The 23,825-nt window shown below is 40.7% G+C and overlaps 2 protein-coding genes across 4 annotated transcripts; one reads left to right on the top strand and one right to left on the bottom strand.

The window, feature by feature from the left end:
- Positions 1-1,307: 1,307 nt before the first annotated feature.
- apip (APAF1 interacting protein) lies at positions 1,308-14,075 on the bottom strand. 3 transcript variants are annotated; one of them, XM_070981105.1, is made up of 8 exons: positions 13,995-14,075; positions 9,761-9,829; positions 8,452-8,552; positions 6,191-6,239; positions 5,986-6,103; positions 4,787-4,922; positions 3,092-3,259; positions 1,308-2,977 (listed from the first exon to the last, which is right to left on the bottom strand). In XM_070981105.1, the coding sequence occupies exons 2-8, from the start codon at positions 9,824-9,826 to the stop codon at positions 2,878-2,880; spliced, it is 738 nt and encodes a 245-aa protein (XP_070837206.1). In that variant the 5' UTR covers positions 9,827-9,829; positions 13,995-14,075; the 3' UTR covers positions 1,308-2,877. The 3 variants fall into 3 exon arrangements, with proteins under 3 accessions (XP_070837206.1, XP_070837289.1, XP_070837123.1); XM_070981188.1 differs by lacking the exon at positions 13,995-14,075 and adding an exon at positions 12,866-12,904; XM_070981022.1 differs by lacking the exon at positions 13,995-14,075 and having other exon boundaries at positions 9,761-9,881.
- An 8,387-nt stretch (positions 14,076-22,462) lies between these two features.
- Positions 22,463-23,798, top strand: cd44a (CD44 molecule (IN blood group) a). Its single transcript, XM_070962259.1, has 4 exons — positions 22,463-22,547; positions 22,649-22,720; positions 22,824-22,902; positions 22,995-23,798. The coding sequence occupies exons 1-4, from the start codon at positions 22,463-22,465 to the stop codon at positions 23,170-23,172; spliced, it is 414 nt and encodes a 137-aa protein (XP_070818360.1). The 3' UTR covers positions 23,173-23,798.
- The last annotated feature ends 27 nt before the right edge of the window (positions 23,799-23,825 follow it).

Here is a 23,825-nt window from a genome sequence, read left to right as displayed (position 1 = left end):
ACACATTTACACTTTAATCAATATCATAAAAAATATGGTGCAGCAATGAGTGTTCCTTTCCTCCTGAGACATGGGTGCCAAACACATTAATACAACTTGAATGTAATTTATGGGTTGAGGGGCGCCACTGCAGCATTTGAACGGTTATACGTCCCTCGGTTGATTGAAAAGGCTGGGGAAAATAACATTTTCTGCAACGCTTATAATGAGATGCCCTGCGCGGCAACTGATAATGTGCTCCAAAAAAGACCGCTAATGGCTGTAGCGATGAAGGAGGCGAGGATCAAAAACAGTGATGTGATTTCTTGTCTGCCCAGGCGACATGCTGCGTATACCATTTAAAGTTTTACGAACAAACATGAATTAAAATCAGCTTTTTCGAGGGAGTTCTAACAGAAACATAAACAGGGAGCAAAAAATACAAGGAAAGGTGTCTCAGAGCTTCTGTCGTGGAGGGCTTACAGGAGGGGTTTGCTCTAAGAAGAGATTATAACAAGGGATTATGTGCATGGATTCTACAATCAACACCAATAGAAATGCAAAAGGAAAATAAGTGCCAATTTACATTTTTGGGGCAAAAGATTGATACCGGTGTGCTGTTGGAGGAACGTGATTATGCTAAATGAGCATATTGTAATTAAAAGTAGAGCATTTGTGGACCGAACCACACACACTTAACACAGCTTCATTTAGCCTTTGGAGGGATTCATTCATTTTGGGTTATGTGGCAGTCGCTCATACTGGCCAGCAGGCGGTGCATTCTGGGGTTTGCCTCGTCAAAGCCTTCCATCTGTGGTTCCTCACTCCCTCCTACACTAAAATTAAGGATAAGCCTAAACATGTTATCTCTTAGTTAAGTATTTTATTTCGGTGTAAGCTAAACTCTGGGAAACACTGCAACATTCAGCACCAGAGAGTAACTTAAAACGGGCCCTGTGGAGTTTCCCTCTAAACAAAACTTTGTATTTTATATGCGCAGTTACTCACCAAAATGCCCAGTCTGTGTCCCTGAGGTCTAACAATCGCTGCTGAATGTGTGTCCTCACTCATAAAGCAAGCAGTCTTCATAGCACCTGCCTCTGGTGACTCATTGCGGCGTATCTTGCCATGTTAGCCCCACCTGTTGATCACCGGGAAACCGCTGCCAGGACTGTGTAACGTGTGCTCCTGTGCCTACTCATGGCTTTCCGCCTCTAATATTTTCACAATATGATAACTGTTTGCTTAAGGATATAAATATTTCTTCCACCACTGGGAAGAAACTGTCGATGTATTTGTTTTTCTGTACTTGGTTTTGTTATTATTTTAATCAGTTTTTATTCAATTGAACATACCAAGGTTGTTGGCAGGCCCCGTTAAGAGACAGGTCGTTAATGACTCCCCCACCCCCAAATGATCACAACGTTATAACGTGAAAGTCCTTGTTTTTGCTCCTGAGGTATAAAAACAACAGACTAGTGAGTGAAAATATTGTAGTTTCTTTCCAAAGTGACCAGCTGCACCATAGCTCTGAGCGCTTTCACTCCGTCACACCGCTATTTGAGCTCAGCTGGCCTCGTTCCACAGTGTTGACAAGTCGCTTCGGTGCCCCCCTGAGCCCCCCCACACACCTCATGTGAGTCTTCATATTCCATTCTTAATGTGTTGGTCGCTGAACTTTGCCAGCTGACAGGTAATAAATATAAATACAAATGCATAATGACGTGAATATTGGAATATATGATGCATATTTGGTTCGGCTGCCAGGCTGTAATCTGCCTTTAATGCTGAATAGTTGAGGGAATGTTTTTTTCCTTCTTATCTTATTTCTACACATTTTTCCTCAGAACATCATGGAATAACAGCAACGATTCAAGAGCATCCCTGAGATCAGATTTTTGTCTGTTCGAGTGGACAGTGAGATTCAGACATCGTGTGCTCGTGTTCGGTTTCTTCTGCAGGCAAGTTCACCAGAATTCCTCATTAATCATCGGACGGGGAATCTTGGCCATGTTAGCGCAGCACAAAAGCATATTTTTGTTGTTGTTCCTTTTGTATGAATTCCTCCTTTTTTCAATTTGAAGTAAGCCTGCAGCATGTTCGACAGCGCTGTCTTGAGCGGTGGAAGCAGTGGGATGGTGGCAGCAGAGGGAGCTTGTTAAAAGAACAACTCTGGCTTTCATTAGAAATGAGTATGCAGACAACTGGAGGCATGCTGTGTAAAGCTCCACAGTCACTGCGCCATGTCTGCACTGAAGGCACTCGCCTGCTCCTGGAGTGGCGGTTTGGGTGTCCATGGACATAGAACGGGGCTGTTACGCAACACAGGGTTATTTTCACTGAAAGGGCGTTTGACAAGAAGACCGCAGTCATTTACGTATGTCCCGTGTTTGCAACAAGTTAGTGTGTTTGTTGTCTGAGGCTGAAATATGGCTTCAAAAAATTCTGATATGATTTGTAGCTTATGCAAAACATCAGGCATCATTCTGTGTGTTCTGTATTACGAAATAAGATAAAGAAAAATAATAATTGCTGTAATTCCGTTTGCATCCGACCCCTTTTTATTGTTATTACCATTCCAGACATACCATGCCGGACATACGCACACCAACACCTTCACTCCTGTGCAGTCAAACTTGAATAGGAAAGCTGTTGAACCTGAGGAGCGCGATCTGACAGCTGCTCACACAGCGTCCCACAGCGTTTTGCAGCGAACCTCCAGGTGCTTCCGGATCACAGGCATTCAATCTCCTTCAACCCTGAATCTGCCCTTACCAGCAAATTTTAGCAAATCCGAAGCCGGCCGGCATGAAAGGCAAACGATTACAATCTGCTCTCCTGATTGAACTCCACTGACCTTTCCGCAACGAATGACTCTTTAAAAAGCACCAGTCAAAGTCAAACTATTCCCTTTTCTTCCGTCGGGAGGGCTGAAGGGTCCAGTCCACACTGCTTCATCTGGACGGCGATGTCGAACAGGTAGTCGTAGCATTCACACCTGCCAAGCACAGCAGCAGACTCAAATCTATTTTCTGTCTTACAAATGCACTTCTACATTCTTGGTCATAAACCGGATCAAAGAGGTTAATAATGCTGGGAATTAAATGCTCACATGGTCTTGGCTTTTTCCCACGACTCCCCCCAGACGTAGACGCCGTGTCGGCGGACGAGGACGGCGCATGAATCTGGGTACTCCTCCATTGCCCGAGCCATCCGGTCTTTCAAGTCCTTCTCCTCTGGTGTGTTTTCAATAATAGGCACAACCAGGGTGTCATCATACCTGGTTATAAGCAGAGTAAAAAAAAAGGCAAATTACACCCAGGCATGAACTTTTCTCATCAGAGTTCTGTCAGACGGATGCTACACGGACAGAGACGTCTGGTCTGTGAGGCTGTCACTGCCGTCTGCTGTACTGTGTCATCAATCAGATCAATGACTGTCAATCAGGCACTGTACTGAAACTGAGTAAATACTTTATCATGAAAACCTGTTCCAGCATCTCATGAGTGAGGATCTGCTGGTTTTCTCTGTTGTATATCAGCGTAAGTTGAGTCTCTTTGGGTTTTGGACTGCTGGTCGAACAAAACAAGCAATCTGAAAGTGTCACCTTTTTCAGCATTTGATGACATTTCCAGACTGAATGATGAATCAAAGTGATGAATGATGAAATGGTCCTTTGTCAGGGCTGTAATCTAACAGGCTCCCCACTGCCTCCTTCGCAGCTTTGACCAGAGAGGAATCATATAAACCTCTGCCAACGTTTCGCCCTTCTTCTGCTGCCTGGACGGGTAACGAGCACACTGTCCGATATCTGAACTGTTCAAATGTTCCCATCAGGCGTTCACATCAACGAAACAAAGCCTTTTTAAAAATATTATTTCAGACAGTATGTGCTGATTATATGCACTAAATAAAATGAAATAAAATGAATGATCTTTGTTGCCAATCTGAAAAAAAAAAATAATAATAATCCTGCGGCAGTACCTCACTCATGTTTCAGCCTGTGATTTGCATCAGGGGTATTGAGAAAATTAAGACAAGACGGGACACATTCATGTACAAAGAGCCAAGAAAGAGCTGTCTAAATGGCCATCTGATTTATGTACAAAGACCTGCAGGCTGTGATGAAACAGCGCTCTTCATGAGCTTGATCTGATGTTTCATTGTAAGGCTCTTCCTAACCCCGGTGAAGGCAATGAGCCCAAAATGATGGTTTCCACAGAAAATTTGGCAGCTGCTGGAAATTTCTACTGTCGGACTGATTGTAGCTTTCATTCATTGTAACAGTCGAAATCCACTGAGATGTTTTAGGCGTCATCCTCTGCTGGCGTACTGAAAGTTTGTCTTCTCGGGCTTGAAACTTCAGCGGGATGATTCTGAGAAAAAGGTCAAAGCACTACACACTGAATGATCATGTTGTTGTGGGCATATGATGCTAGTACAGTGGGGGAAACAAGCCTTTTCTGCTCAAAATGAACTTCTCCCGCCCCGCCCGAACCACGAAGACACAGGCTCTGAGGTCGACCTTGCATACTGTGCTGCATTTATCCTTTAAGCTCACCTTAACATTACTGAAATCCAGTTAAACAGAAACGGTCCTGCCTTGTGTGCAACGTGTCGGCCCAGGCGGAGCACTCTTTGGATTTTCAGTATTTGTCATTCGCTGAATCCAAACAGCGTGTTTTCGGCCATGATCTCTGCTCTGAGTGCCGAGACACCATGACTTTCTGAACCTCCACTTGACTGAGAAATGAAAACGCTTGGAAACTCTTTGGACTTCACTAATCCTCGCTGCTTGATTACGTACCGATAGTTGGTGCCTGAGGTGCCCTTACGAATCCCCTTGATCATCTCCTGGTGTGTTATCCTGAACTCTTTTCCAGCATACAGCAGTGTTGCCATGACAGCAGCCTTGGAGTGGGTGTGTATGACTGCCTGTGCCCCTGTATTTTAGCAAAGGAAAGGCAGATTTTGACTCGAGTGATGTCTACTGGTATTGTTTTTCTCAAATGGTTATTGTAAAACACGCGCTCACGCTCGCACACAGGTGATGATCTGACATCAAGGTGCACTCTGCTTTGAAAGTGTTTGGTTCAGTTTGAATTGTGCTCGTGATGGCTTCGACGTTTCAGTGCAAGCTGAACAAACTTTCACCTGACATTTCGGGATGGAGGGGATGAGTAACTGATACAAGAATCATCACTTTGAGGTGAGTCATTACAATAAAACGCTGACCTTTAATTACAGTGCCTTTCTTCAAAACCTGAATCTTATGAGCAACACTGTGTTTCTTTGTAAAACTGGAACTGAACTCAAAGCAATATTTCTTCAAACTACAGCTTCCACACAGCCTTTACTGCAGAAAAACTATCCAAAGAAGAAACCTGCTGGTATTTATAGACCACGTTTATAGAATAAAAGGTGTTTCGAATGAAGCCGTTACAGAAAGAAACTGTTTGGAGGCGACTGATTTTACAGCTTTCTTTCCAATTATGACACCATTTCCAATGACAAAATGATTTAAGTGAACTTTAAGGGAACGTTATCACAGCAGTTCAGTCAGACATTCAAATAAGAAACATCTTTGTTTGAATAAAAAGTGTATGTTCGTATGAATGTAGATTTGTTTCCCAGTTCTTTCTTTGTGCTGTAGTGCAACCCCAAATTCTTATTGACATGCACTGTACTGAAAACTGGGAAAGATGTGGAACGCTCCAGAAACACCTGTTTGGATCATTCCACAGGTAAACAGGTTCACTGGTAACAGGTGATAGCATCATGACTGGGTATGAAAGGGGCATCCTGGGAAGGCTCAGTCGTTCACAAGCGAGGATGGAGCGAGGTTCACCGCTTTGTGAACACATGATTGGATGAAGGATTTTCCTTGAAATCAGGTTTGTACATCATCGTGTGCTAAGACGAAGACAAAGCGAGGATATGACTGACTTCAATAAAAAGATAACTGGTGGTGTGTGTGTGTGTGTGAACGCATTATGAGTGACTCACCTCTCATAGTGTAGGCATTCATGAAAAGCGGTGTACACTGGCTCTTCTTCAGCTTCTTCCAGGCAGGTGGACAGCTGATGTCCCTCTCCTCCACGTCACACACAAACATGTCTTCAGGCTGAGTAACACAACACACATTAATCTGCATACTGCTCAATCACAACTCCCAGCTGATCATTTGCACTGAGCAGAGCAGCCCGCTCACCTGTATTCTCTCCTTCTGGACGCCTGATGGTGCAATGTAGATCTGCTCTCTGTGAGTTACACAACAAACAGCACAGTATTAACATGAAGGAGCAGGACACGGACAGTGAAGTAGTTCTTGAAATAGTGATCCCAGGAGTGAGTCATCCCATAATGGAGCATCAAGGCCTTGAGCAGAATACAAATAATAGCTGGACTCTTGTCAGGTTATTCAGTCTTTATCTCAAAGAAAACGTTTCTGTGTGTGCTGAGCTGAGACTTTACGGCTGCAACTAAAAATGTTTAAGAAACATTCACTAAAGCTTTTCTAGCCATCCACAAAGAGCCCAATCCGCAGGGCAGTTACTGGAAGTAATTCTTTGTCCTTGTGCAGCAGTCTCGCAGACTTTTTGCAGGTGTCATTACAGTCTTAATCTTAACTTAAAAATCTTCTTGTGTCTTCGTCTCCACGGTTCAATTTACTTGCAATGCACTTTGTACTACGAGCGTGCAATGTCAATAATGTGTCAGTGACTTCATGATGTGTCACTTATTGAGAAGTTAATCAGTGTTCAAGAGTTTTACTTTCTACAGCCTTGACCAAGAGATCGACTGAAAAAAAGGGATATAAAGGAAAGAAATCAACTGGTTTTCAGTGTTTAACACACATCGATCCCCTTCAAATCTCTGTGCAATGATCATATTTTTGCTTAATCGTTGAGAGCCGTCACGTTTCCTCACAGGATGTAGAGGATACAGCCATTCGACGCTCCCTTATCTGACAACAAACACAGCAGATAAAGGAGTAGCATATTGATTTTCTCGGGCAAGGTTTGGCGAGACCGCCTCGGGCTCTGAGTCATTTCTGAGTTGAACCGAAGCTACTGTGAAAAACAGGCTTTAAAACTTAAAATTCAGACCTGCACTCGCAGAAAACAAAAATACACTCATTAGCATTTCTGTGTGGAACTGTGCATCAGTCTGACAACTCTACGGTCTATTCAGATTGCTTCATGTATTACACATTTTCATCGGCTTTCTTTTATGTAGAGTTAGTGAATAATTGTTAGAGGCTTTGTTTTAATAACACAGTTTTCAAGTTTCTCAGTTAAACAATTAAAGCAGAAATTTAGAAACATCCACAATATGGATAAGTCTCATTTATTAGACCATGCAGATGAAGCTGGGGCCACACATTGGGGTTTCAAATGGCTCCTGTTTCTTAGCTTGATTTTAAAAAGCCCTGACAACTAGAAAATAGTCATTATTACTCTGTCAAAAGCACAGCCATTCTGAGGAGTAATACTCGGCACAGCTGAAATACTGCACTGGCGCCTAGAACTCCTTATTTTCCCACTGACTCTGAAGGTACAACAATTTAACAAGATGAAAGAAAGTTTTCCTGTGAATCATTTTAGAGTTACAATGTTTTTCTCACTGAATGAAACACCAGCACAGATGAAGCAGCAGTCAGTAAATCTTATTTGGTTTCATCTGGAGTTTCATCAACCTCCCCTGTTGGCTTAAATGAACGTCTGCCATTCCCCATTTCAGACAGGGATTTGCTAATGGGTGGTGCTTTCTTTGTAGCTGCCATCCAAAACAACACATTTCAAAGATGTTTGTAATAACCTGTCAAAGCCTTCAGTTTGAGTTCTGTTTCGTTATGGCAAAGCTGTGGCCTTCTCTCTTCACCCGAGATTTGCACACATTGTCAAAAGCGATATACCCGACCTCACGTCAGCCTCCCTGCACTTTTGTCAGCATACAAATGTTCTTAAAACAGCCGACGAAACACAGCAACATTTTTGGCACGACTGTCAAACATATGCAAACAGAGAAGCTAATTGAAGGTGAATTCATGAGTTCAGCTTTAGCAGCTTCAACTTGGGAAAGTCACAAACACACAATATGAAACATTTCTATTTCAAGGTCTATGTAATATATTTTGTTGAGCTGTATATTCACATTATCCCAGATGTTTCCAACAATGTTCAAAACCTGAGAAATCTGTAGTTTGATTCAAGGTAACGGTGCATTTGCTCGTCTGTCAACACAGGAAGCACCGGATGACACTTCAGAGAAGGAGGGTGGATGTGGGTGAATGTGAGTAAACGCTCCTGAATCAAGTCAGATTTTCATTTCCAGTGTTGATTTAACAATGAAGACAGCAACTCCCAGGATCCCACGCTACTTCACGACATCAGCAAACTGCGTCTTTCATGGTTTTGAATGGGAAACTTCTAAGAAAAAGCACTGCAAGAAATGAATCTGCATACGAACCCTCGTCTCAGACTGATCCCTCCGCCCGTCCCCGTCACCCATCCCAGCTGGTAGAAGAGTCGGCATAACTCAGGGATGAGCACACGAGGATGCTCCTTCTCCTGCAACACACACATCAAATCAGTGTTCTGAATAAAAGACTCTAAACTTTGACTGATCATGCTTAAATGCATAATCACTGTGCTTTTAATGTTGACGTGTCGGGTTGCTGAACCAGTAATGTGTCACTGTGACTGAAGCAACAAACCCTTCTCCAGTACAACCAGTGCTCACATTATTATTATTATTAGCATTATTATTATTGTCAACAAATCCCACGAGAAGATCAAAATTAAAAAGATCTTGATTCTGTTGGCAGGGAGCTCTGTTACTGTCCAAAAACTATTAAAAACACATCACTGGTGACATGTTCCTTAATTACCATGAACACACACGCTGCAGTTTATTTTGGCCCGATCCCACACACACGCCACCCTTCTGCATTAAATACTCACTGCAGCACCAAATGTGTATTAATCCAACGCTGAAAATAATCCCTGACAAATACACTTGTTCTTCCAGTTTGAGCAACGTTTGCCGAAATAAATTACTGAGCTTTTTATAAAGAGAAATAACACACACTATATTTGGGATCTGTTGCATCTTCAGTAGGAAGTAACGGGCTCGAGGCTGTGTGAGACAGACTTCACACACTGTTGGTTTTTGTCTTTTCATGGGATATGTTAACCATCAGAAAACTATAGAATATCTAGCCATGTACTTAAAAATGTGTGAATGACCTTATAATAATGGAGGACCATTATGCTAAAATCTAAAATACACTTTGTATTTTCTCACTCTGGCAGATACCTGTGAAGTTCAGTTGAACAACACTGATGCCAAAAAAGTTGGGACGCTGTGTCAAACACAAGTAAAACAGAATGCGATAACTTCATAATCCTTTTTAACATATTCTCAGTTGAAAACAAAACTGAGATGATGTATTTAATGTTTTACCTCAGTAACTTCACTGATTTTTGTAAATATCTGCTTATTCTGAATTTGAACTACAGACTGGGAAATGCTCCAAAAACACCTGCTTGGATCATTCCACAGGTAAAAGGGTTCATCCTGGAAAGGCTCAGCCGGTCACGAGCGAGGTTCACCACTTAGTGAACACATGATTAGATAAATGAGATTACTGCATGAGCTCAGAAAACTGCTCATTTGCAAATGAGTCACTCTGTTTTCATTGACCTTTTACACAGCGTCCTAACTTTTCTAGAATCAGGGCTGGAGCTCTGTCGAATCATTTCATACAAACACTTGCCTGTTTCTCTGTGGCCTCTTGACCTGCGTCTTGGCAGCCATTACTGGTGCCACACAAAGATGACATCTCCTGTGAGAAAACCATTGACCACATTTAGAAAATTCACAATGCCAGGAGAAGACGTCTGGTTGCAGTAACATTGATTTTGGTGTAATATGAGACAAGCTTAGTGCTCTTAAGTCACAGCGAAACAGCATTCTGTCAACGTCTTCCTCATTTTGATTCACTCCCTGTTGAAATCAGATAGTGGTGAGCTAACAGAGGGAAGAATAAAGAGAGAAATGATTTACAGTTCTGAGTAATTCCTCTCCTTCTTTCCTTCTCCTCCCACACATCAGTTACGAAGAAGCCACGGTTTCTCTAGATGGAGGAGCAGATAGGCAGCGCTGCTCAAAAAATCTCAGATGCCACTATTGATTTAAATTTCTATTTTTACCTGCAGTTACATAATGGAAAACCCTAAAGATCTGAATTCTTTTATGGGAAGAAAAGGTTAATGTAAAAGTGTACATATTTGGAATTGATTGTTGCATGCAGAAAAAGGAGATAACAAAGCTGTTTTCCATTCTGCTGTGAACAGTGCGTCAGTTTAAGCAGGATAGGGCAAAATGATCTACGGACGCTTTAAAATGCCTAAAAACAAATCAAATAAAGAAATAAAGTTGAATACAATACACACTGGTATATGTATATTGTATACTTACATACTGTATATCATTTTAATGTGGGCATTTACTCAAAATTAAACTAATAAAAAAATAAAAATAAACATTATAAACAAAAACATACTTAAATATTATATTCCATTTCAGGCAATAGATCCCCCTAAATCCTACACACTGGACCTTAAAAACTGGATGAATAATTTTTATATGTGACATGATCTTTCCTTGTCTCATAAAAATTAAAAGCATAGTGAAAATGAATATTGCATTTCAGTGTTGTTCAGCAGAGAGCAGTATGTATGCATGATCATTAGTTTTCATGAGGATGTGCAAGGGAGCATTTTCTTTTTTGAAATGGAGACACGCTGTCAATGGCACAATGAAAAACAATAACCTGTCACAGCTTACAATCAACCATGAGCGCATCTTATCAGCGCTGACATGAGCTGATGGCAGCCATGACAAACAGCCTTTCACATTAAAACGATTTTTTGTGGGCTAGCTGGCTGCAGGGACACTTGCATTGACTGTAATGCCATTAAGTTACATTTGTGATTGATTGAATGCTCTTTTAAGGGATGAATAGTGCTGTAGAAGCCGCACAAACAGAAACTTCTCTTGGCTGAATTTTTAGACTTTTTTGATCCCACTTTGGGAAATTCTTTAGTTGCTTTGACAGCTATGGAGCAGCGATGGAATAATTTTACAAACATTATCACCACTGATAGTCAGCTGTCATTATTATTATTTTTTTGTTGTTGTTCTGATAACACAGCAGAAAGCGAAATTTCAGTAAAAAACTCTATGACAAGACATATGGCAGGTGTCCTTTTGACCAAGTTATTTATTTCACTGGCTTAAGTTATTCAATTTTCTGCTTTCATCTGTACTTGTGTTATACAACAGTCAATTCATGCAGATAGTGAAGACCAAAACTGGCCTTTCGACTTGTTTTTAATCAAATATGACACAGCAAATGCATACCTTAAAAAGGGAATGCTTGTAACTATGTATGGCATTTGACTTTATTTTACTCTTTGTTTGATTTGTTTTTAGTTAGGCATTTTAAATCTTCCATATAAACAAATCTGTTTTGAATATCTTTCATTTTGGGATATTGGTTGGACAATACAAGCAATTTGAAGAAGTGACCGTGAGCATGATGAAATCGTCACTGGCTGGGTCGTGACTTTATTATTTTATACAACTGATTTCTGTTTTCTGTCAATGACCCTGCGGTAGCTCCTCTGGAAACACTACATGTCAGCACACACATAATTGAGCAATACCGTGTTATCTAACTATGAGTAACACATTTTTATTGCAACAAAAGACCACATAAGATCATTTCATTTCATTGAGCGGCTCTCGGGCTTATCGGTGCTTTTGATCTGCTGTTGTCTTGGTGCTGGGTTGGATGAAAACTTAACATTACATAACAAACTTAGATGGTAAAACTGGAATCTGTGATAAGACACAAGACACTGTGTTCAGTGCAGTAAACAGGTCGCTTGCTGCAAATTTGCCACTTTAAACTTTTAAAACCGTGTCATTTGTTTAGCATATTCTTTTGTAGATCATTTCCATATTGTACACAAGGAATTTATTGGCATAGAAAAACTACAGGTGTTCAAGAATTTCAACAACACTTACTGGCAAAGAAATAAATGAATTGGAACCTACTGAAATATAACCTGTTTAGCTTGTGTGATTTGGCTGTGGGAAAACTATGACTAGACGTTTTAATTTACGGCACACTCGAGCCGCAGTTTGTGCCACAAGTATTCAATACAAGTTGCCGCTCGCTCTAAAAAAATAACGTTAAATCTTTATTATTACAGAGAAGTCACCTCAGGCCTTAGGACTTACACTTCTTTCTGATATTTCATTGCTCAAATGATTATGAGTGATGAATGAGGAATCAATAAGCAGATCAGCGGATTATGCTAAAAATCATTAGTTGCAGCCCTTAAAATGACTGAAAAACTGTTATATGATAAGTCTGTGAAGATTCTCATTCAACAGGTCATGGTACTTCTAAGTGCTTTACAAAGGCAACTGGACTTGTTTGAGGTTTTGGAAGGTGTTTTGCCTCTCATCCAAGAGACTTCTTCACTTCTACATGACTGGTGGGAAATCCCAGGCATTCAATCTCTTGCAGGATTGTTCACGTCTTGGAAGTCACTGACGTCTGAGGGACTGAAGGACTCCCCACCAGTCAGTATCTTGGATGGCAAATGGACTGTATTTTTTCTCAAAACGCTTTTACAACACAAGTCTGCATTCACCCGTTCGCACACACATTCGTACGGCCAAGACTGCGCATTACGAGTGTTAGCCACTCATACACCGATGGCACAGCATCAGGGACAATTTTGGGGTTCAGTATCTTGCCCAGGGATACTTCAGCATGTGAACTGCCGAAGGTCGAACCACCGACCTTCTGATAGGTGGACGACCGCTCTACCTCCTGAGCCACAGCCGCCCCCTGGATGAGAGGCAAAATGTGTTGTCCAGTTGCCTTGGAAAGCACTCTGATATATTGAAGGGCAAAGTTTGCATTTCTCATGCCTTTTACGAAGATGTACAACAGATCCAAATTAGAGGTTGTGGAAGCACTGCTCTAATGAAAAGTTCCTCTTTACTTTATGGTTTTGACTTGAGGTTGTTTACAGTACCACGTCTTATTTTAATACAACCGATGCCTTTTTCCTGTTGAAATCTCTGCTGTAGAAACACTGAACATATCAGCATGCATGTTGGTAAAGACTGAGCATTTTATTGCCATGAAAGATGGCATCAGATCATTTCACTGAGGGGCTCTATATTTCCAGTCGTGTGCTCATCAGTGAAATCATCTGCTGTACTCTTTGTGCTGGGCAGGACTGAACATTTAACATTATCTAATCTGATGAGAGGTAAGATCCTCCATTCAGGTAAATAAGCAAGCACATCGTTGCAAACATGTCACTTTAGACTTGTAAAGATGAAACGTTATTGTTTGTTGATGTTATTTCTTTGTAGACAATTGTAATGTGGTACAAGGGGCAAATACATAACGGTAGACTTTGGCAATGAGTGGAACTACATTAGATTTGACTAAGGCTAAACTTAGGGATGTGCAGTTTTTTTGACTGGGAATGTATCTGGCAACAAATGGACTTTACTGAAACACAACCTACATAGTTTATGTAATTGACTAAGCTCAGTGAGAGCATATAGCTAGCTGTAGTTAGCCAACTTACAGTGCTCACGTTACACTAAGTTTTAGAAGTTAACGTTACGTTCCCGAAAGTAGTCTTAATTCTGGAGTAACAAACAAGCAATCGACGCCAAATATTGTTAGTGTTGTCTCAGTTTAGTTGCATGAAAAATATTACTTGTGCAGTGCAGAGCTGTGCAGTTGCAGTGCAGATGCTAACGCTGCCTCGGCTAACCTACAGCAGTTCGGCTAACTTTGAAAATAACTTCGTTTAACTTTCAAACTCATTGTGCTGCGACATGAGAACGATAATCGGACCTCTGCTCGTGAGACCAGCAAAACACACACAAAGAACACGACTACTTACCTTATTTATGTTGTAAAATCAGTCTGTGGTTGAAATAAACCATGCCCAAACAGCTAACTTTGCGGCGCATATTTTACGCACAACTAACGTCATCAAAGTGCGACAGACAAACAGAAAACATACCCGGATGTGAGAACTAGTCACCAAACCTGTTTCTCTCAGTGGCTACAATGTGGTGGAAGAAGTGTAGAGATCATTTAAGAAATGCCAGTCTACAGAAACAGTCCATTACAATTAGAAGTCAGCACACATACATGTCCAAATCTATCTATCTATCTATCTATCTATCTATCTATCTATCTATCTATCTATCTATCTATCTATCTATCTATCTATCTATCTATCTATCTATCTATCCCTAACCCACAAGGAAATTTACTTTGTCTCTGGCTGTCAATACAACAGTACAGTGCAAACTTGAATGAAGATATACAGATAAACCATGATCTGCAGCATACATCTATTATTTACAAGAAAGAGCTGGATAACAAACATAAATACACATACAAGTAGTACAAGTAGTGCAAGAGTGCATGGTAGGATAAACATTTCCATTTGCTATTAACATGTGATGCTTTAAGTAAATCTCTGCCTTTAAATACAGTAAATAACAGATCCTTCCATTGTTCTTGTTATCCTAAATCCACCTCGATGTCAGACCCATACAGAAATCTAATAAATAAACCATGCTCTTCATTTCTGTGGACATTTACACACGCACACACACACTGCATTTGCAACCCATAAATGTTAATAACATATTTCTGATTTAGTCACTCAAGTCATGAATGTAAAAGAGGCCTATTACATGAGAACTTGTGCATCTAGTCTGAACATGCTGTGAGTTGCCTTGAAGGATTTTTATCCGGAATGGGCTGCAATTGCCCCACACAGGCACTCCTCCCCTCGGCTCTTTAATTCCTGTTGAATAGACTCCAAGTCCGACTGTATATGGGAAAGGGCAGCCGCAAAGAGGCCTGTGAGTGCTCTGTAGAAGTCTCCATTTTGGCCAAACTTGATGTCAGTCAGGGTCTGCCTCTCATCAGAGTGCTCTCAGAGTAAGAGTCAAGAGTCACCAAATTCTCCAACCTCACCGCTGGCACAAACACAAGCTATAAATGGTTGTAGCGAAGAAGATGAAACAGGCTCACAATTTTTAACATTACTGCCATATTTTTGATCACCTCGATGAGCCGCTCTGTGATTTAATGTTGATTTTAATTCATCCTGAAATTCAGTTCAACTTTAATTGTGTAGCTCTTTTCCGAGCGACTCATTGTTCTCAGACAATGAGGCCAGTGACTTTGATGATTGCCTTACTTTACTCTAGGGCCACCATTAGGTTGACATTTTTTAGACTCTGAAAAATAGTAGTCAGCATAAAAAGGAGAATCTGCAAAGAACATTAAAACATATTCGGGCAAACAAATAATCATACATGGCAGTGATATCTGTCACGGATAAGTTGGGGAGAGTGCCAGCTGTATTTTGCGTTTGACCCTGAAAGAGAATTTCAACTAAAAACATGTCTCAGATTTTCTTTTCTTTCTTTTTTTAACTGAGATAAATTATGTACAACTATTAGAGGACTTAAAACCAGATGTTTTACATGCATGATACAAAATTTCTCTGTCGTTAATATGAACCTGTTCGTGCTCATTTGACAGTTGACTGACAAGCATCTTTATACAAATCCTCATAGCAGGGCAATTTGCAACAAATTTAACATGTTTATTCACTTTTAATGGGACCAACCCTACTATCAAACATCCTTAAACCTCTGGGGCATCATTAACTTGCAACTGAAAAGGAGTGGTACCAACGAGTGCTCTGCCATGTTTTGTTTCATGTCTTACCATGTCAAGATTTGTCAGTGATGTCATGAACCACCGTAGATATGTCCAGCCCAGTCACATTTTGGGGAGGAGACATCCGAGTTTTGCCCTCTTTCTTCATCATTTAAACGGTTAGCACCAAGGAGACACAAGCGTTAGGTGTGTCTCAACCTAGTTTCCAGATAGGTGATGAATTGCACAGGAAGTCAGCAGTTGTATTTTCTTGGGTGTGACACAAATCCATTGAACTTGGCATTCTAAGACTACATAAAATGTTCTTCTTTTGTCAAACTGAATTGGTACAAGAAAACACATATGTTGCCTGCTAACAGCATTGTAAACAATGGTGAATCACATGGCTGAACTCACATGCATGAAAAGATAATCGCTTTGGCGGTCTTGCAATATTTGTTATGGTGACTTTAAACCTTGGTCTTACTGATGTTTGCACACTAATACAGTGACTTAACATGTTACACTGCCTAGTGCTGTTTGATTACTAAGTAATTCAACATAATACCATGCCACCTGCACTCCAGTTAAACTGTTCTCCCTCCCCTTTGCTGCAATGCAATACGGGGCTAAGCTGGGAGGTTCAAATACTGTGCAGCCAGTGTTGCAGCAAAGCAAACATGAGCGCAGCTTATACAATTAAAAACGGCTAACTTTGATTCAGTGGAGACAGTGTTTAAGGGTGACAATAGCGCTATCTTCAATGCTAGCTCACTATAGCTTATCGAAATGAATTAAATTTACTGTGCGCAGTTGTCAAGTCCATTCTGCAACTTCCTGAACAGACCAGTGCAGCCAAGTGTGAGTAATTTTGCAGATACAATATCAAACAGTTTAGTCATTATTTTTCATGAGTTTTCAGTACAGCTAAGCTCAGTGTTTTTAATGTGACGTCATTACTGTGTGTTTCCTTGGAAAGGTTTTACAGGTCATTGACTCACCAGTGTCACACACTTCTTTTAATATTTGACTAAATCAGTGTCATTGCACAGTAATTCACTTTTTGCTGAACTGGGAACTGATTTCAGGCAAAACCATTGATGTCAGTTGCATAAGAAAGTTGGCAGAGGAGAAGTTTATTACTTTTACTGCAGAGTTTAAAGGTTAATTCAGCCTCTATGAACGTTGTTTGATGTTTATGATTACGCTTAAATGTTTTTATTTCTTGGGTTTCAGGGTTGCATATGTAGACAGCAAGTGATAATTTGTCTGCATTCATTCACTTTCCTTTCCTGAGCATATCTATTCATTTCTGCCACTGTATGTTTTTCTACCTTGAAGTTTTAATTGATAATAAAGAGTAAGCAATGGCTTGAAATAAAAATGTGCAATCATGCTTTAATTCAGAATACTTTGTAATTATATAAAAGCATCCCTACAGCTGAAAGGTACAGACATATTGAGGGTGAACAATGATGCATCAGCTTCCCAAAGTCCCAGTGAATGTAATATTTCCATTTCAGCTGAAATTTTACTTCAGGTTTGTAAATCCTTTTCACATCTCATTGATACGGTCACAATTGGATAGTCATCAAGCAAACGATGTTGTCCTCTCCCTTAATTTCAGGAGAGAATGAGCAGAAACATGGGCACTGAAGCGAAGATTTGTCCATGGTAGAACAGAGGTGAAAGAGGTTATGGCTAGTTTCTCTTGATTATTCATGGTCATAGAGGTGAGGGCTGCAGTGCACAGGTCGTTGCATGGGCTCGGTTGCCTTGGGATTTTGGAGACAGGAACAATGGTGGCTTCCATGAAACATGAGATGACAGCAGGGTGGTGGGAGGGAGTCTGTCACAGTGGCTGCTAATTGGTCTGCACATGCCCAGTGGACCTGCCCTCGAAAGACCCTGCGTTCTGCTGCTCTGCAAGCGTTTATCTATTCAAACAGTTTGATTGTACATGAACACAGAGAAAATCCTGTGCCATGTTCTAGTGGTACAATGCAGAGATGGATGTGTGTTTTTTAAGTCTCTTGAGAGAAAATATGAACACTAACATTTATCCCCTTAAAGTTTCCTTGTGTTTGAGACATTTGGCCAGCAGTGCTTGTGTTTTGGAATTTCAGACTGTTTCACTTTTCAAGATTTAAATGCACTTGTATTTTTTGAAGAAAAACCTTACAACACCAAGGGCCAAATGTTCGCTGCTTCGTACCAGGGCTTGCTTTTGAAAAATGAAAAATGTTCAACCAAAGTGAAATATGGCTCGGAGTCCAAACATCTCAAAATGTGAAGTAAAAGCTCACCCCAAAATGAGAATTCAGTCATTATTGATTCACCCTCATGCTAGCTGAGAAGCCATTGATGTCTGCAGGATGATGAAACACGTAGCCAGTTAGCCTCCATCGTTACATCTCAGCCTTTTCCTCAAACTACTGATGTCATTTTGCTGCATCAAAATCTTGACCACAATTTCCAGCAAGAAAAAGCATGTTTTGTTGTGACCCAAGTATTCAAAGGGCAATATTCAGCAAGGAATGCTGGACCTATATTAAAATCCTTTGATTGAAAAAAAAAAAAAAACTTCCCCACATTTTGCATCATATAGATGAAACTCACTGACTCATTTCTTATACCAACACAGTCACGAGACAACCATAAGCCAATAATTTGAATACTGAATCACTGGCAGTGTCTCGCCAGGGAACGCTGACTATCGCACGGTTATGAACACAAGATTTGTGCTTGAGCCTTGAGGTCATTCCTGTCATGCATCATTGATAAGATATTGTAAAATTCCGTTCTTAACAGTAACATAAATGAACCTCTTCTGGGTGTGGAGCGCAAGCCCGGACAAGCGCTCACCCACACATGTTGAGTAATTCATCACGACTGTCGCAAATCCATGATCATGCCAGGTAGCCTGAGGCTGAAGCTCTGCAGTGATGCATCCATTTCCGTCAAATACCAGCGAATCACAACAGTCATTGTATACAGTACTCACTGCCTGCAGGCTGATGATACTGAGCTGACGTTGGAGCAAAATCTGTCTGGTGAATCTAAAAAAACACGTACGAAAATGTTGAAACAAGGACAAAAGCAAGGACTCTTTGTGTGTTGAAAGGCTTCTCCTGTGACGTGGGAGGGGTGGAAGGATGGCAGAGTGATAAGGAAGTCCTGATGAGAAAGGGGGTGTCGTTTCTCACATCCCAGAACCGCACATAATTTACCACATCTCTACATAACTGAAATGCTGAGCTCCTTCCAGGGAATCTTCCCAACTGCCAGCCAACATTTTTTTTACTTCCTTGAATGCTGTTTCCCACAGTCTGCAGAGTACTTTCACTATGTTGGCGATGATGAAAATGCTGCTTGAGTGTTCATCACGGCCTGTTGCATTTATTTATTCATTCTCGATGTTTCTAACCCGTCTGTCCTGATGTGACGACCTGTAACGTTCTTCTCTTCTTCTTCCTCTTTTAAGTTCACCATTTGTCAGTAAGAAACTTCATGAAAATATTATTTAATGTAAAAATTCTGCCGCTATTGTTATGGCACAATAAATATTCTATGTACTTATGCTTTGTATATTTACATATCTAAACCTGTACCTGTATATATGTATTTGCATGCCAGCATATCTGTATATGTATTTATATGTATTCTTTCTAATATACATTTGCCTATTGTGTATAAATACATAAATTGTCATGCTGTTTGGGCCAATTAGACCACCCAGATATTACAACTATAATCTTATCTTATTACTTAACTTCAACTTTTGTGCAGTCCACTGCTTTTTTGTGTCCAGTCTGGTCTTTTAGAAATGTACAGTAGAAGCTTTTCTGGTACTTCTTTATGTGATTTAGCCCCTAAATGGCGTTTGTTGTCATTTCACTTTGTATTATGTGGAACTGAGGGTACGGATGAGATCATTCAGCCACATTTCATAAGAAACTGACGCGATCTTTTTTCTTGCTCTTCCAGTGAGAAGTATATGAAAACAAATCAGCGTCCTGAACATCTGACTTTCTTTTTCTTTATTTTTGTTGTGTTGTTGTCACCAGTGTTTGCGTGTCGCATCTGAGGAAGAGGGGAAAAAGGCGTGAGAAAGTGCACAAGGAGGAGGGTGTGTTCACAGGTGTGCCAGCCCTCTGCGTGCGTGCATTTGCGTGTGTCACCAGCCATTGTTGTGCTAATGTAACACCTACCTGCTGCTGTGTATAAAAGGCAACGCATGATTCATCTGCTTCAAATTATCAGGTCAGTGTGCCACACAGCTCCAGCTCAGCAGCATTTCACTGCTTCAGTCTATGGCTCCACCACAAGTTTCTGGTCCGAAGATGAGGAATCTTCTTTTTGTGGTTGTTCTTGGACTTCTTGCTGTTGTCCACTCAACACCTGTTAATAGTAAGTGAAAGCCCTTATTGTTCTTATTTTACCTGTTTTGCACAGTTCTCAAACACTTTCTATTTCAGCTGTGTTACCTGTGTGATTTTATTCACCATGTAATGTTGTCATTGAGAATCCGGGTACATTTTTTTCTCACCAGTGATCAATAAAATTCTTTGGCATAATGACATTCTTCCACCTCAGCATTCAGAACACTATTTTCATGAGTAACCTGACAAATACAGTAATTCTTCTAGACAGATCTCTGAAATTTCAATAATTCCCATGGTGTCCTTTTCTTCCCCCGTGAGTCAGCACTTCCCCTGGAGCCACCTAAGATGCTCTTCATGTTTCAGCTCTAGCCCTTTCTGTAAGAATGCCAGAGTAGAATTTCATTGCCGGTGCACAGGTTTCACTGGCACCTCCAGATTAAACACAGCGATCATTGTCGGATGTTCTGAGCTGCTCCAGGAGGTGCATTAATGTGTATGTCTTGTGTAAGGTGAAACCAAAGATTGAGAAACTGGTAACTTCATAGCGAGCAGCGGAGGTGAACATGACTGGGCAGAAATGAAGAGTGGAGATGTGTGATTTGATTCTTGGGCCTTTTGAGTGAACTTTTTTCTGAACCCTCCGTTGACTTTATTGAAAACTGTTGGTCAGTGTATTATCAGGAAAAATGCATTTAAAGCATTAGTAGTTTAAGTACTAGTTTCAACAACATCCTTCGGGCAACAGCTCCAATCTACAGGTCAGGCGCCTCCAAAAGGTCATTTGATTAATGGGGTATAGAAAACAAACTTCTGCTGCACAAATTGGAATTAATGTCTTGACTATCCTCAAATCTTTGCTTTTTAAAAAGAAGTTTTGGATAATTTTTCCTCGCTGGGCCCCAAACACTAATTGAAATGAAGCCATCTGAGGAGTTTTGAAGGAAATCTTTCTTTGGTGGAACAGCTCAGACATCTGAACTCATAAACACAGAAGCAGTAACATACTAAAAAGGCTGCAAAGCATTTATTTATTCCTTAACAACATACCGTATTCTACAAGCCTGTCATATACTGTATATGTTTTTAATGGAAAAGTAAGTAGTGACTACAGCTTTGAGGTTCATTTAGTGGAGTAAAAAGCCTAATATTTCCTACCGAAATGTGGTGGAGTATAAATATAAAGTAGTATAAAATGGAAATACTGAAGTAAGGTACAAGAACCAAATACAGTATAATACTTGAGCACATGCTAAATGCTAAATATTATATATCCACCAGTGATTATGGTAATTTGGCGAGTAAGAATCAACACTTTTAAGGTAATAATAATGATAATAATAATAATAATAATAATAATAAGAGTAAGAATAATAATAAGAATAATAATATGGGAGTTGAAGTATATTTCAATGAGCAAAAACAATTAATATTTGCGTTAATTCGTTAATTATATGGGCGCATTGCCTAATTTATCCTTTTGTTTGCAGCTCCTTAATGACACAAAAGCCTGGTTATGGCTTCCTTCCAACTGAAACAGACGAAAAGAACAGTCATAGTTTACTCTGTTGTACTGGGTGTGTCAAAAGTGAGGTACGCTCTTGTTAAAACAGATGCTTTGATGAAGTCTTTTGTTAACCTGCTCATAGACGATTAGTCACCCAGGTTTATCATTAACGTTTCTCACCACACCTCATCAAAGAAGGCCTCAACACAAGTTAATACAAGAATTTGAGGCGAAGCACTTAAGCCCTGTGTGGTTATTTTGTACAACGTACAAGCTTGGTAACTTTCCTTTCGGCTCGTGTCAGGGCTGGTAGGTAAACACTTAAGGTGACCTGTGGATTTTTTTCCCTCTCTCTTTGTCCTAGCTGAGACCCAGGATGACATTTATGAGGTCGTTCGTATGGAGGAGTTTCTCATCCAGGACGATCATCGCACTTCAGCCACAACCCAAGCACCCAAAAGAATCTCAACCCAGCAGCTGTCCACTGAGTCCAAAGAGAGCGACACGGTTGAGGGCAGTGCTTCAGGGGGCGACGATGTGCCGTTCAAAGTGTTCCCCCAGCATGGAGGCAAACAACTTCCAATCACAACTTTGAGTATGCATTCAAATGCTCAGAGCTCTACTTCCAAAGTGCTGCGAAGACACACTGATCACTCCAGTGTGCCCAATGCCTTTCACTCCTCCACTGACTACGCAGTCTTTGAATCTGAGTCTGGGTCTGGAGACAGCGTGACAGGAGAGGAGAGCCAGCACCGTGGTAGAGCCAACAAGGAAATGAGGACATCCACCTCAATGGCTGCTCCCAACACTCCACAAATACCTGAAGAAAATGAAGATTCAGGATCAGCAGCAGAAAAATTCTTCATAACCGAAAATGGTAAATACTGATTGATATCCTAATAATAATAATTATCCTGATAATAATATCCAGTCGCTACTATATTGCCTTTATTATTCACTGTGATTTTCTGGTCTTAGTTCAACTGCAGCAAATGAAAGAAAATGTCAAGCCTTCGTTGCCACAGAACAGCACAGCACAAAGTGCACAAGGTGAGTCCAGGAAAAGGATGCATTTATAGACCAGATTTGTGCATGATTGAACTCTGTCTTACAACAGTCCATCTTATCAACTCCCGCTCTCCCACATGACCAGGTTGGATCATCATCGTTGGCTTTATTGTTGGTGTTGCGGCACTGGTAATGCTCTGCGTTGCCATCGCTACCAGAGACAAGTAAGAATTAAATATTGGAAATGTGCAACAATATTTTTGACAATAACCATTATGAGCGTAGGATTCAATTCTCACCGTTCCTTATTGTGTAGGTGGAATGGCCCAAAACAGGCAGCCCAGCTCGAGACCACAACTGGCTCTTCAAACCAGCAGAGGGAGCAAGAGATGGAGACGTTCCTACTCAAAGAGAAGCCCATGGAGAATGGAAAGGCGGCAGAGTACACAGTCATCCCCCTGGATGAGCTTCCAGAGAAATGTTCAACGCAGTGAGGCTCAGAAACAGACTCTGGAGGCTTGAGACTCATCGCAGAACCACAAGAGGGTGTTTGAAGCAGATGAATTCGATCAGAGGAACAAAACTGTTGGTGCTGTTGAGCCAAAAGTTTCTGTGGACTTTCACAGCTTCGGGCCCGGTCTGAGCGGAAATCTGTTTTTTCCAGCTGACGTTCAAAAACTATATTCACCTTGAAAGTACAGCAATATTTAGGTTTATATATTTATTGCCATATCAAGTTTTATTAACTGTAGCGTACAGTTAGTGGGTAAGATCCACAAATGCCGTTTATTTCAAACACCGCTGAAAAGGTCTTTACAGTGTTTCATTTCCTCTGTTTTCAGTGTAAATATATATATATATTTTTAACTCACAGGTCTGTTAGTGGACGCATGGAAATGTCCAGTCTGACGAAAATGTCTTTTGTGATGATATTATTTTAAATCTCTTTGTAATAATATTATTGAAGACGGTGTTGTGGATTGTAACTTATATTAAGCTGCTCCGTTTTCCCCACAGTCACTGTGGAAAGCTCTGTACTGAGCAGCGCTCAGCCCACTGACTCATTAGCGTCTCTTGACAGCCTACACAGCACTTCAGCCGCTGCGTTGTGCACTCAATGAACGCTCATACGCTGTATCACATCCGC

Source organism: Chaetodon trifascialis, chromosome 1, assembly GCF_039877785.1.
Source record: "Chaetodon trifascialis isolate fChaTrf1 chromosome 1, fChaTrf1.hap1, whole genome shotgun sequence".
Lineage (NCBI taxonomy): Eukaryota > Metazoa > Chordata > Actinopteri > Chaetodontiformes > Chaetodontidae > Chaetodon > Chaetodon trifascialis.
This window is presented reverse-complemented; position numbering and strand designations above follow the sequence as displayed.